Source organism: Procambarus clarkii, chromosome 90 (assembly GCF_040958095.1).
Source record: "Procambarus clarkii isolate CNS0578487 chromosome 90, FALCON_Pclarkii_2.0, whole genome shotgun sequence".
Classification (NCBI taxonomy): domain Eukaryota; kingdom Metazoa; phylum Arthropoda; class Malacostraca; order Decapoda; family Cambaridae; genus Procambarus; species Procambarus clarkii.
The window spans coordinates 16416298-16431370 of NC_091239.1; the positions used below are offsets into that span (position 1 = coordinate 16416298).

The window sequence follows — 15073 nt, forward strand, 5'->3', positions numbered from 1 at the left end:
TAACAGGGGCATAGGGTGAAAGAAACTCTGCCCATTGTTTCTCGCCGGTGCCCGGGATCGAACCCAGGACCACAGGATCACAAGTCCAGTGTGCTGTCCGCTCGGCCGACCGGCTCCCTAGATGGCTTAAAAAGATGGCATAAAAAAAAAACAACAGCGTTGAATGTAATGAAACATGTTGACCAGACCACACACTAGAAATTGAAGGGACGACGACGTTTCAGTCCGTCCTGGACCATTCTCAAGTCGATTGTGATGAGGACAGGTAGGGACAGGCATTAAATAGGCAAGAGAGAGCTGAGGAGGAAAGTCAGATGTAGGGGATAGTAGTAATGAGAACTGCAGCAGGCCTATTGGCCCATACGAGGCAGCTCCTATTATAACCACCGAAGGAGAAACATCATTTTCTGGGCGAGTCTTTGAGACTCCCTGGAGCCATCAGAGTGATATTAGCTATATCAGTCTGGGGCTTCAGTCATATGGAGTTCTTATGCCTATCAGGAACCATGAACCAGAACCTGGTTCCCTGAGAGAGATGAAGGGAGCAATGCCCTATGAAAACTCCACACTTTGAGAGTATATTCATGTCTGCCATTGACAGGGGTTAGGCACCCAGAAAGATAGGCATCCCAAAACAGACCCCAACTGGTTGAAAAGTGCAATCCAGGACAGAACAAAGCCCAAGAACTCCTTCCACCCCCAAGAAAAACAAGGTAACAAGCAAATCATCATCAACCCGATGCTCCGCTTGTTTGCACTCCCCCCACTCCCTTGGATGGGGGCAGGGGAGGGGGAAGCCCCCGCCTTACCAAGCTGGTCGCTAGACCACCAGTTCAGAGACTGATCAAACGGAACAAAATCCACCGGCTGGAGGGAGGGAGGGAGGGTGCCAGGGAGCCTCCAGGGCTCACCCAGAAAATGGTGTTTCATTACATTCAATGCTGTTTTTTTATGCTGTCTTGATTGACCAATGAATTGATTGACCGTCGGCTCCCTGGAGCTAGATACCCAAAAATAAGTAAAAGAGGGACTTTCCCGGGAGGCGACAGCACCGCATGCCTCAAGACAAAAACAGGACAACTGGCTGCAACCAACTGCCCAAGGCCTCACAAGACTGCTGAGGGGCCCAGAACGTTAACAAGATAATGGGCGGGCAGGACCCTGTTCGAATGCCAAAACCCCCATGCCCGAATGTCAGCCCAAGACATGTTCCCAAACACAGCTGCAAGAGCCGCAAACTTCTGAACATCATGGGCACGAGGGTAGATCACAGGCTGGCTAGACTTGATAATCCTGCGGACAACCTGAGAGACCCGAGCCCTGGAACAGGAAACAAGGGATACTGGATCAACCCAGGTAATGTCATAAAGCAGCAACCAGACTCAAGACACAATGCACCCCTGGCCTGACCAACCAAGCATCAATAACCCATGGACTCCTCTGGAAGCCTGCTGTCTCATTCTTCGCCAGAGAAGAAGGAGATGGCTGCAAACAAACAAAACGTCCACCAGGACTGAAAGAACAGAAACCCTTGAGCCAAAGGAGAGCATGAAGCTCACCAACCTGACCCCAGAGACCAAAGCCAACAAAAACAAAGCCTTATGAAAACAATCTTGGACCGACGGGGCTACAACAAACTGAGGGGTAAAAGAGAGCACACGATCCAAAGACCAGGACGGCTCAGGGGGCGCATGTGCATGCTGGAGGTGGAAAATGCACTAGAAAGCTTATGGAATGGAGATGAAGATGAGAGAGGAGATGAGATCCATTCCAAACGCAAGCTGAAGCGGCTCCATCAACACTGCACGATAAGAGACAACAGTATTTGGCATAAGATGTCAGTCCTGAAAGAGCCAAGAATGAAAAGAAACCCCGAAATTGCACCACAACAATTGGAGGCTAGAGAGTGAGCCACGGCAGTCGGTTGTATGCGAGTTGAGCAGCACTGTGCACCCCAACCAGCTACAAACATTCCCTACCCAGGGCGAAACGAAAGCACCAAGACCACCACTGACCCCAAGGGCGAGACTGATGTCAAGCAACAGCAACCCCTATGAGAGTGAAAACCTGAAAGCCCCAGGGAAGATAACCCTGAGACCCAAGAGATGTACTTACAGCATGGCTAGGGAAGATAACCCTAAGTGCATGCAGGCCAAAGTACCAGCACTTCTGGCCAATGTCCCAACATATATCGAGCACAACCACTAGTGGCAAAATCCAGACAGGAAATGACAGCCAGAGTAGACTTCAGCCCCAACCAGCTTCAGTTGACGAACTGGCGGTCTACTGTCGACACACTGGTGGGAAGGGGTGGGAGGGAAGTGGGGAGGCCCCTCATGAATACATAATATACATATGTATGTATGTATGAATTTTTGGGTAGATAACATCAACCCAAAGAGTGGCACGTCGAATTGATGATAATTTGCTTGTAACTTTATTTTTCTTGGAGGAAGTTCTTGGGCTCTTGTTTTGTCTTGGGTTGTACTTTTCTACCAGTTGGGGTCTGTTTTGGGGCACCTACCTTTCTGGGTGCCTAACCCCAGTCGATGGCAGACATAAACATACCCACAAAGTGTGGAGTTTTCATAGGCCATTGCTTCCTTCGTCTCTCTGAGAAAACCAGGCTCTGGCTCGCAATTCCCCGTAGGCATAAGAACTCCATATGACTGAAGCCCCAGACTAATACTGTACTGTATAGGTAATATCAGTCCAATAGCTCCAGGATGTCAATGGGGCTCCCCTCAGAAAATATGACTTACCTCTTTTCCATTTTTTGTAAAAAATACTGGGACGGATGAAGGATCACTCTCTGGTGATAACTGGTCATACTTGACACCACACCCCATCCTATCACCAGCACCACACCTGGGCCCAAATACAACACCTCTGGGGCGAGCTTGGTACAGCCTGAAAATAACACAGCTTCAGTGCCCATAATAAGGAAAAAACATGACACAAAACAAACTGCAGGAACAATGTTAAACAAAAAAACCCAGCATTGAATGTAATGAAACACCATTTTCTGGGTGAGACCTGGAGGCTCCCCAGAGATATACTGGGCTGATGTTTGTATATATTAAACCGTGGCAACAGTCAATTGATGGAGTTCTAGGCCTACCTAGAAGGCCTAGACATTGCAAACTGAAAACTGAACAAGCAAGCAGAATTCCCCAATCAGAAAACAAGCAAATAAGCATGATGTTACCACAGCCGCCGCGCTGCTGTCTGCGCAACTTCCCCTTCCTCGGGAGGGAAAAGACCCAGACCAGACCTCCCGTGCTGGCTACCCAACCCCAGTTCAGAGACTGAATATAAAAAATGCGAAAAACCGCCGACCGGAGGGTGGGAGGGTTGCCAGGAAGCCTCCCGGTTTCACCCAGAAAATGGAGTTTCATTACATTCAACACTGTTTTTTGTAGAGAGCCCCTCCGGCTCCCCGGAGCTACCTAACCAAAGATAAAGGAAAAGAGGGACTTACCCAGGAGGCAGCCGCCACTCACTTCTTAACTCAAAGTCGAGACAACTGGCTGCAACTTGCGACCCAAGGTTACACATGCCCGAAAAGGGCCCAGAACATTATCGCAGTACCGTGCAGTCAGCACCCTGTTCGACTTCCAAAAGCCCCGTGCCCGAATGTCAGTCTAGGACATATTACCAAAATCAGCAACCAAAGCCGTGATCTTACAAACGTCATGGGCACGGGGATAGACTGCAGGCTGGCCGGACCAAATAATTCTGCGGACGACCTGAGAGACCCGAGCCCTGAAACAGAGGAAAAGGGAAAACTGGATCAACCCACAGCGCATCCCCTGCCACAGAGGCCGTGGCATGCAAGAAACGACGAAGAACCTCAACTGGACACAAAACATGATGCACCCCCGGCCGAATCAACAGGGCATCAACAACCCAAGGACCCTTCCAGAAAGCAGCAGTCTCATTCTTCACCAGAAAAGAAGGAGACGGCTGCAAATGACCAAAACGACCACCAGGACAGAAAGAGCAGAAATCCCTGTGCCGGAGGAGAGCATGAAGCTTCCCAACCCAACCCCCCAGAGGACAATGCCAACAAGAAAAGAGCCTTAGATGAATAGTCCTGAACCAAAGGGGCCACCACAAACCAAGGAGAAGAGAGAAAAGAGAGCACTTGGTCCAATGACCAGGATGGCTCAGGCAACGCATGAGGAGGCCGGAGGTGAAACAACGCCTATGAAAGTTTGCGGAATGAAGCAGAACTGACATCCACCCCGAACACAAGCTGAAGCGGCTCCACCAGCGCCACACGATACAAGGCGACAGTATTCAGCATAAGATGATGGTCCTGAAACAACCAAGAGAGAAAGGACAAAACAACCCATTCAGAAATCGAAGACATCCTAGGAAGTCAAGACGTGCCGAAAGGAATGCCAGAATACTTCATACTTCTGCCGAGACAAGACTCGCAGGTGGGACACCATCAATGAAGCCACCTGATCACCATACAAGTATTGATAAACCCATGTCAAAAAGACCAGATGCGAAGAGTGGAGAAGATCAAACTAGCCACGTACTGGACTGGACCGATTTGCTGAAAGAGGCGGAGCCGCAAAAAACATCGCAGATTCGGACACCGAGCAAACAGGGCCTGAAACCAGGGCTGGGCTGGGCAGGCCACCAAGGGGCCAATAGGACTACTCTCCCCAAGTAAGTCTCCAAGCGAGCCAGGACCTGGAGCAACAACCGAACCGGGAAGAAGAGGTACAGGTATCCACACCTCGACCAGTCCAGTCGAAAGGCATGGAACTTGACGACCTTGCAGTCGAGGAAAGGCGCCACATAAACCGGGAGACGCCTCAACCACGTCGATGAGAAGAGATCCACCTCTTCACATTGGTGGTCCAAACGTCTGGCAGAGCCAAAGAAATGAAGCGTCAACAGTCAATTTCATGGACAGGGGAATTCCGCCAGGGCATTGGACACCCCCTGGATATGAACCGCCAGGAGAGCCAAACCCTGAGAGCTCAGCAGACAAGTCACCTGAAGCGACCAGCCCCAAAGGGCCAAGGACCGCATCGAACCCCATCGGGGAAGACAATGAACCACCGGGGAGCAGTCCGAATGGAGCCGAATTGTCGATCCATGAGCGACATGAACCCTCTGAAGCGAAAACCACACCAGAGTGAACTCCCACACTGTGCTGTGAGCCCAACAGAAGGACGGACCCCACCAACCCTGGCCAGCCTGGTGAGCACTCGTCACAAATCCCCAGCCAAGATATGACGCATCTGTGAACACATCGAGCGAAAGCTCGGGTAGACGCCACAGAACTGAACCCTGAAAAACCCGAAGAGGAAGCCTGGGATGCAGCAGCTGACGCAAGGCCCCGGGGTCCAAACCCAGTGATCATGAGAGCAGCAGAAGGGATGTCCCAGAAGGAAACAGAACAACTGCCGAAGCCAGATCCGACCCGATGGGTAGACCAGCATGGCAAAGTTCAGAATCCCGCACAGCTGCTCGAGCAATGACGAGTGACCCAGGTACCCTCCAAAAACAGCCAAAGGCGGGACTGCAGCCACAGCAATGCCACTGGAGGGAAAGACAAGGAAGCGGTCCAAGAGTTCCACAGTCCCTGGGGACCTGTGGTTGAGTGGACAACGCTCTGGGCTCGTAATCCTAAGGTCTGGGTTCGATCCCCTGCGATGGTAGAAACAAAGTATATTTCACCCTGATGCCCCTGTTACCTTGCAGTAAATAGATACCTGGGAGTTAGACAGCTGCTACAGACTGCTTCCTAGGGGGGTGGGGGGTATGTGTGTGTGAAGGGAAAAAATGTTCATTGATTGACAGTTGCGAGGTGGGCTGAAAGAGCAGAGCTCAACCCTCGCAAGCACAACTAAGTAAACACAACTAGGTCACCATGACCTGGGTAAGGTGTGTAAAAAGGAGAGGCACTAGATTCAAGTCAAACAGAAGGCAATGAAAGTGGTAAGCTAGCCGCCCCACAACAAAACCGAGCCAGTCCCTGAATCCCGGATGAATCGAGACGTGCTAATATTCGTCCCGGAGTTCCAGGGACACCATCCAAGAGCCCGGCTCCAAAAGCACCTGAACCTGGGACAGAGAGGTCATCAGAAAGGAGGGGCAAAAGACTCAGGGGTTCAGATGGGACAAGTCCAGAATGAACCTCAGGTCCGCACAGTCCCGCTTCGGAACTGGAAACAGGTGAGAAACCCACCTGAGGGGCGCAGTCGTTTCGACCATGCCCAAGAATACCCACTCCAGAATGACCAGACAGAGCGCAGAGGAAGAGGACTGCCCCATCAGCTCCGCACCACCCCTCCCCGAAGGAGGAGGAGCCACCCAATGCCACCACAGGCCACAGAAAATGACTTGAAATGCCCACGAATCGTGGGACCAGGCATGAGCAAATAACGCGAGCCCCTTCCCCGTCAATGGGGCGAACCACGAAAGAACCGACGACCCTTACAAGAGCCCGACCAACGCTCAGAACGAGCACTGTGCCGACCAGACATTGACGGCTCCGCAGGAGGGGCCGCCCCGAATTTGGCACCACTGGCTTACAAAGACCAAAAGAACCCTGAGCACTGGCACGACCCTTTCGAGCAGGACCCCCATGACCTCCCCCCCCCCAAAGAACCAACAAGTCCGACATAGGCTGGCAACTAAACGAAGCCGCCTGCAGAAAATGCAACACCGCAGACTCTGCAAACAGCAATGAACAAAAAGGAGACGAAAATTGAAGAGCCAGGGACCAAGCAGATTCCAAACGTGGAAGAGCACCACCAGTCAGCACGTGAGGCTAGACAACCCGTTCTCGCACTTTCTTACAGCCAATATTGACTTATTAAATACGTGCATATGTGACATACTAAACATACTAGTTTACCTTGAAAAGCTTCATAGAAAACACCGACCTTACCTAACCTTCTTAGTATGTTAAGATAAGCATCTTATTGCTTCGTAATTACAATTATTACTTAACCTATACCTATAATAGGTTAAGTAATAATTGTAATTACGAAGCAATAAGATGCTTATCTTAACATACTAAGAAGGTTAGGTAAGGTCGGTGTTTTCTATGAAGCTTTTCAAGGTAAACTTGTATGTTTAGTATGTCACATATGCACGTATTTAATAAGTCAATATTGACTATACAAAAGTGGGAGAACGGGTTGGGCTAGAAGCAAAGAACAGAGACACCGCTTCCTTCAGAATTGGCGCAAACAACTTCAATAAGGCAGCCGATGCCTGAGCTGTTGAGGCAAGCGCACTGGACACTGACCTGGAGCCCAGCTCCTCCACATTCTCCTTAAGCCAGTCTGAAGACAGCTCCATGAGAGAAAAAAAGAGCAAGACCGAAGAAAAATGCCCACACAAATCCTCGGCCACCAAGGATGCCGAAAGGGAGGGAACCTGTACGTGAAGCTGCATCTGGCTGATATGGTGAGGAAGCACAGGGGCGAACAAGCACACACTTAGGTGCTCCAACTCGGCCCCCAGGTAAACCTGAACGACTGTAGTCAACTTCCGCCATTCAAGCATGTGGGTCCGACAGAACGCATGCCACACCCCTCAATGAAAAGAAAGGGCAGTCTGCCAGCCAGGAAGACTCCAGCATTTCATAATGTACCTAGTAAGGAAAAGAGGAGCAAAACTCAAAAGAAGAAGGATCCATTATCAAGGCGTAATCTGGTTCACAGGAGGTAAGCCACAATGGCTTCCCGCACCTCCCTCGGCAGGATGCGAGAAGCCGAAAACCTCTGGAAGGAGGGAACTGAAGAACCCAAGGGAACCCAGAATCGAATGTGGGGGAGGAGTTGAACCCATATCAAACTAATACAGGGAAGGGGGATAGGAAAACCCCTCCCCCTGTAACAACAAGCTTCACACCGAGGGTACCAACACTCAAGCAGGGTCAAACGGGGCCCAAGCCTCCCAAGTCAACCCCTCCCCCTGTCCTGAGTCCTGCCATGGATCCTCCATGGCAGGACTCAGGGCCGAGTCGTCCTCCAAACCCTCTGCCTATGGAGAAAAAGCAGAGTCCATCAGAAAAGCAGGGAAAGGAGCCCACTGGCACGAACCAAAAGCCCCGGCAGGAGGAACAGGGTCAAATGACTGTTCGGAAGGGGCAGTCCCCGAGGTCACCTGAGTCTCACCACAAAGAAAGCCCTGCCCTGACTCCGAAACCCTCAGACGTTTGGGAGCCGGGAGGGGAAGCAGGATGAACCATAGCAGGGGAAGGACAAAAAGGTGCTGACGAAACCAAAGTCGAGGCAGCTAACACCCCCCCCCCAAGTCCGGGTTCCTATAACCAAAGTGAGGCAGCAGCGGGACATCTGGAAAGGCAACCAACCTAGCACATTGCAGCAACCTAATCCGCCCATGAAATGCTGAAGCTGCCTGCACCCGAATATCAATCTCAGTAGACTGGGTGAATTGGAGTACAAACAAGGAACACCATTCGCAGGACTCTGGGTCAAAGATGTCATTGACCCAACAGGCAGCGTGGCGGAGGAGAAGACCGTGTCACCCTGAGACAAGAGGACAGAGCAACCTTCAAACTCGCACGATGCGAGATGGAACTCAGAGGACACATCCATTGGACCAATGCGCCCCATTGGGGGTTTCCAGGGCCCTTAGGCTGACTGCTAAGGGAAGCTCAGGCAAGGTACTGCTAACCGGTTATCCCAGAACTACCAAACAAACAAACAAAATGCTGAACCCCTGCGAAGTGTGCAATCACGGGGACCTACTGGAGAGCCACCAAAATCATGTAAGTGGTCCTACAGCCACACCAGGCAAAAGGAAAAGAAACAACCCGCAAAAGCACGTCTCAAGGAGGAACAGAACTGGCCGCTATGCATATTATAAGACAACTGCACAGTACCTTGCACCCCTGCCAGTAATGATACTACCTCCTACCCAAGGCCAAACAGGGGTAGGAAAACCCCCCAGCTGATCCCATGGGTGAGCAACAAAAGAACCCTGCGGAGAAAGTCCCGAACAGTTTGTGGAAGGTAACCCCAAACTGCAAGGGCAGTACTTACAGGGCACCTAAGGAAGGGAACCTTAGGCACATGCAGCCCCAGTACTTCTGGAATAAAACCTGGCTCACACACCACCACACCGCAACATAACGCCATAAGGCACAGGGATTGGAGCCAGAGTCGCTCGACTGCTACCTAACACAACAGCCTCAGAACAGGAGTTGGGTAGTTGGCGCAGGAGATCTGGGATCTGAGATCTGGCGCGGACAACAGCGTGGCAGCTGTGGTGACATCATACTTGTTTGCTTGTTTCCTAATTGGAGAGTTCTGCTTCCTCGTTTGGCTTTGGGTTTGCAATGTTTAACCAGCTGTAGTTTGTTTTGGGATTCCTAACTTTCTGGTTGCCTGACCTGGTAGATGGCACACATAGACTGCTTCCAACCACATGAGGGGTGTCTATAGGTCATTGCTCCTCATTCCTCTGAGGGGGCCAGGTTCTGGCTCGTGGTCCCCGGTAGGTCTAGAACTCCATTGATTGACTATTGCCACGGTCAAATATATACACATCAACCCGGTCTAGCTCCAGGTACCGGAGGGGCTCTCCACTGAAAAATTATTAACAACAAATAAAGCACTCCTTTTCTCTTTTCTTGTGCATCTCAGTAACTGAAGCACACATGACAGTCTAACATATATGATGTCTCAGCAACAATGACTCAGGTAAAGCCTAGGGCAGCTGCAGCCTAGGCCAGATGTAACCTAAGCTATGTGTATCCTTGGCCTGGTGTAGCCTAGGCCTGGTGTAGTCTAGGCCAGATGTAGCCTAGGCCTGGTGTAGTCTAGGCCTGGTGTAGTCTAGGCCAGATGTAGCCTAGGCCAGATGTAGCCTAGGCCAAGAGTAATCTAGGCCTGATGTAGCCTAGGCCTGGTGAAGTCTAGGCCAAGAGTAGTCTAGGCCTGATGTAGCCTAGGCCAAGAGTAATCTAGGCCTGATGTACCCTAGGCCAAGAGTAGTATAGGCCACGAGTAGCTTAGGCCAATTTAATCTTGGGCAGGAGCTTCAAAATTAAACACAGTATAGACCAACCTGAATTGTCTAGAACTGAGACCATCAGGGTGTTAAATATATTTCTGTACAAAGCAAACCAGCTTTCCCGCAGAGATAATGTAACATTAAATTCAATATAATATAATGTGACTGATAAAGCCATGGTATCTAAGAGATAAGACAGTTACAAGAAGTTCTTAAGCACTTACCTGCCATCATCAGCATGATATCCAACTATCTACAGCCCATCCAGGTAACTTGTGTAGAGGGTACTTTGCGGAACACACGCCTGAGCAATAACGTATGAGCAAATTAGTTTATCAGAAGATTATTATTGAACACATTCTCAATAAAATATCACATAGTATAGTATTCCTTTTTATGTAGATGCCTACAATGACTTGATTCATTATCATTATCACTTCCAAATTTGTCAGGTGGGGAGGCACATGCACATAGGAAGAGAGAGAGAGAAGCATTGTAACCAAAGCAATCCTATATGTAGCTAGCCTCAAAGACATACTCGTAGACTATAAACAAGTTACAGTATTACAAAAGGAAGTTTATTTAATGACAACATACACTTGTCACATGAATCCCCTGCATCGCAGTGGAACTGCCTTTTCCCCTCACCTTCAATGCCTCTGCACTGGAAGTCCACCTCTACACCAGCCAAGATGAGTCATCAGTCCTGCCACCTCTCCATACCCCCCAGGGCCTGGCACGGCCTGGTACGACTCGGCGGCAAGCAGGGCGCCTCTGCTAACCGGTAGTTTGCCTTCACAAACAAGCAGTTAGCTGCCTTCAACTAGCAGTGGGGCGCCTCAACACAAGGCTCTTCCACCCACAAACTAGCAGTTTGTTAGTTGACCTGAGGTCTACCTTGCGTTGACACTTGATGAGTCATAACACGCTGGATTATATAAAGGGCGCTGCCTCCCTGGAGAGCCCACTCTCTCGCTTCCTGACGGAGGCAAGAACGGTAAAGGTCACTCGGAGACTAGGGACTGAGCAACCCTCAAACTCGCTCAAGCAAGGGGAAAACCCAGGGGTCACATCCATTGGACCCACGTGCCCCCATGGGGGATTCCCAGGGTCCTGAGACGGAACTCACGCTCAGGAAGGCCCAGGCAGGGTACTGCTAACCGGTGCCCAAGAATACTAACAAACTGCTAAAGCTGCACCCTGGGACAGTACATTTACAGGGGCCTAGTGGGGATCACCAAGACACAATATTGAGACCAAAATCAAGGGGCAGACCCCCACCAGGAAAAAAAAATCCCGTAAGAGGACAACATACCCAGGCGAAACAGAGCCGGCCGCTATGAGAGGTGACAACTAGCTTCACGGTACCCTGCGCCCCAAACAGTGCTAACTACCCATACCCAAAGGCAAACAAGGGTGCATGAAATACCCCAGCACACTTAGGCGGTCAATCACCACAGCAGCAAAATACCAAGCAGAGGTAGAACCGAAGCTGACTTATGGAAGGTGGCCCCAATCCCCAAGGGCAGTATTGTACTTACAGGGCACCTAGGGAAGAAGACCTTAGGGGCATGCAGCCCGAGTACTTGTGAAATTACTCCTGGCTCGCCACCACCAAGAACAGGAAGCCACCACCACCCCACAAGGCACAGGGCCGGAGGACAAAACAGGAGCCAGAGTCACACTACCGTGCCAAACACATCAGCCAAGAACTGAAGGATGGATAGCCAGCGTGATAGTCTGGGACTTCCCCTTCTCCCTCAAGGGGAGGATAGGGTTGCACAGACAAGCGGCGCAGTGACTTAGTGATGTCATGTTAGTTTGCTAGTTTTTCATTTGGGGAGTTCTGTCTTCTAGTTTGGCTTTAAGTAGCAATATTTTAATCTAAATAGGGGGGTTTTTTGGGGTGCTTACCTTTATGGGTGCCTGACCCAATTGATGGCAGACATAGAATGGTTCCAACCACAGGGGGTTTCTATAGGTCATTGCTCCTCGTGCCTCTCTAGGAAACAGTTCTGGCTCATCGTCCCCGGTAGGCCTAGAACTCCATTCACATTGACTGATGCCAAAGTCTAATATATCCATATCAGCCTGGATAGCTCCGAGGAGCCGAAGGGGCTCTCCCCAGAAAGGGGATGAAAACCTAAGAGCCAGAGCCCAAGCGGATTCCAAGGAGAGAGCAAGCACGGCCTAGCATCATGCGAGGCGAGAGGCAAAGAACAGACCCCCCTTCCCTGAGAATCGGCGCAAACAGCTTCAACAGCGTGGCAGATGCCTTAGCCACCAAGGCCAGTGCCCCAGATGAGGCCCGGCACTCACGCCTAAACATCTTCCCAAGCCAGTCAGGAACAACTCGAGAAGGGAAAAGAAGTGCAACACTGAGGCTAAATCTCCACGAGCGTGCAAGTCCTGCGCAGCCTAAGACGGCGACCGGAAGGGGTTTTCCAGGGCCCGTAAGGGGATTTATTTACGGGAACCCCAGGCAAGGTGATGCTTATCCGGTGAAACCTGAATGTAAACAATGAGGGAATGAGTTACAACTGAACCCTGGGATGTGTACAATAACAGAGGCCTAGAGGAGGGCCATCAACATACCCTAGGTTGACTAATAGTCAAACTAGGTAGACCCCCTCCAGGCAAGGAAAATATAAAAAAAAAACCCTGCAAAAGCACAACGCCACCAGAAGGAACAGGAACACAGTCGATGCATAGGTAAACGTGCAATGCAGCATCTTGCTCCCCAACCAGCAAAAACATCGCTTTCTACCCAAGGCCAAACAAAGACCACAAAAACCCAGCTGGAGCCAAAGGTGGGGTAAATACTGAGCAGCAAGAACAACCATGAAAGTGGAGTCCCGAAGGCTCTTAGGAAAGTAATCCTAGAACCCAAGGATAGTACTTACAGGGCGCTTAGGGAAGGCAGCCCTAAGCGCATGCAGCCCCAGTACACTGAAGTTACTCCTGGCCACCACATCCCAGGAAACATCAATAAGGCACCAATTCTGCCAAGAAATTGAGGCCAAAGCGCATCAGCCTACTACAGCCTACTTATGCCTACCTTTCTGGATGCCTAACCCCGGTCGATGGCAGACACGGAATGCTCCCAAACACATCAGGGTTTCCATAGTGCCTCACTGAAGCACTATGTGAAACTGAGGCACTATTTTTTTATTTATTTATATATACAACAGTTCTTACATTCTTGTACAGACACTATTACGCATAGCATATCGGGCAAGTCCTTAATCCCATGTTCCCTGGAATACGACCCCTGCGAAGAATCGTTGTTACAACCAAGTACCCATTTTACTGTTGAGTTAAACAGAGGCTACAGTTAAGGATTTGTGCCCAGTAAATCCTCCCCGGCCAGGATACGAACCCAGGAAAAAGCGCTCGCGGAATGCAAGGTGAGCGTCATACCACTACGTCACGGAAACTGCTAAACTATGGTTTCCCTGTGCCTCACTGAGGGAACCGGTTATGGCTCATGGTCCCCGGTAGGCAGGACTCCAATTGACTGAAGCCCCAGACTAATATAGCGTATATCAGTCCGATAGCTCAAGGGAGCCGGAGGGGCTCCCCACAGAAAATTATGAATACTGTACACACTTGTATTTAAAATAAAAACAACACTACTTACCTATGGATATGGCTCCTTGGACACCCATTTCAAGGATTTCAATCTCAAAATAGCTGTGATCGGCACATACAGGCATCTCCCCAACATACACTCCGACCCTCTCCTCTTCTTCCTCTTCACTATAACTGAGGAATTTTCCAATTAATAAATAAGTCTACAAAGTATACATATATAGTATTTCTTACCACAGTCATTCTCATCATCTCCACACTATTATTCTCATCATCCAAATCATAGTGAGATAGCTCTGTTAATTAGGCCACACTTGGACCAATTAACAAGATTTTAACAAGATTTTTTACCATTCTGGTTAACTTGAGAATATGTATACTGTGATTGGGGGGATCCAGATAATCGGGGTTTACCTGTCCCATACTGCAATGCATAATGATCCACTATACTTTCTGAGAAGTGGTACTCATTACGGAGTGGTCAAGTTTGCAAAAGATCACTTATGATATCGCTTACAATGATTCCAAGAATGTGGAGACTGTAACAGTAAAATTAATGCTACAAAAATACTAGTGATCACAAATGCATACAATCAACTGGGTAATACCATTTGGACAAGGCCAAGTTATTATACTGAGGGATAATTACTTCAAACCCTTTCACTCAGAAGCTTCTGAAGCAAGAGTTACTTCCTGATTTTGGGAAAACCTAATGTAAAGGGTCTCTTCACCTCAGAGTAAGGAAGGTTCAGGTCCAAGCCTCTGGTAGGTTACAATGAGTATCAGAGGGATGGTCAAAATCAAGGCAGAAGAGCCACTGTGTGTATTATCCACAGAACTGCGCAACGCGCCTCCAGGTGCTCAACACGCCTCCGGGATCTTATGGTATAATGCATGATTCAAAACATGGGGTTCACATCAGCTTCCTCAGGGCTCTTGTAAATAGACTCCATTTTAAAAAAAATCCTGGGCAACATTCTCGGGTGTGTGAGCTTCAGTACTGAGTGAGCAATCAAGGCTGGTGCATGCAGCATGAGCTCACAGCACTGCTGTTCAGCTTGTGACCACAGCATCACCTAATAATGTCAAAATATATATAAACTGGTATTATTTAGCCATGATAGTATTACAGAAGAGCCTGAGTGTGATAATGACTGTATACAATGTTCAAATATCAGTGAATCAATGCTGTTCACGATGTTCACAGCGCAAGCCACAGCACTACAGCATTATTTTGTCCACCTAGGAATCTTCAAACGACTTGCTTGATACCTGCTTGATGGGGTTCTGGGAATTCTTCTACTCCCCAAGCCCGGCCTGAGGCCAGGCTTGACTTGTGAGTTTGGTCCACCAGGTTGTTGCTTGGAGCGGCCCGCAGGCCCACATACCCACCACAGCCCGGTTGATCCGGAAGTTCTATTAGAAAACAGTCTAGTTTTCTCTTGAAGATGTCCACGATTGT

The 15073-nt window shown here is 49.6% G+C and overlaps 2 protein-coding genes across 2 annotated transcripts in view; both read right to left on the bottom strand.

The window, feature by feature from the left end:
* LOC123746610 (putative GTP-binding protein 6) overlaps window positions 1–15073 on the bottom strand; it is a 303861-nt gene that overhangs the window by 234737 nt on the left and 54051 nt on the right. The gene's annotated exons all lie outside the window — the stretch shown is intronic.
* Window positions 1–15073, bottom strand: part of LOC138359274 (SPRY domain-containing protein 3-like) — a 31372-nt gene that overhangs the window by 8804 nt on the left and 7495 nt on the right. The window contains 4 exon segments of the mRNA XM_069318397.1: window positions 2763–2910; window positions 10245–10271; window positions 10273–10324; window positions 13661–13785. Coding sequence (XP_069174498.1) covers window positions 2763–2910; window positions 10245–10271; window positions 10273–10324; window positions 13661–13785 — 352 coding nt within the window.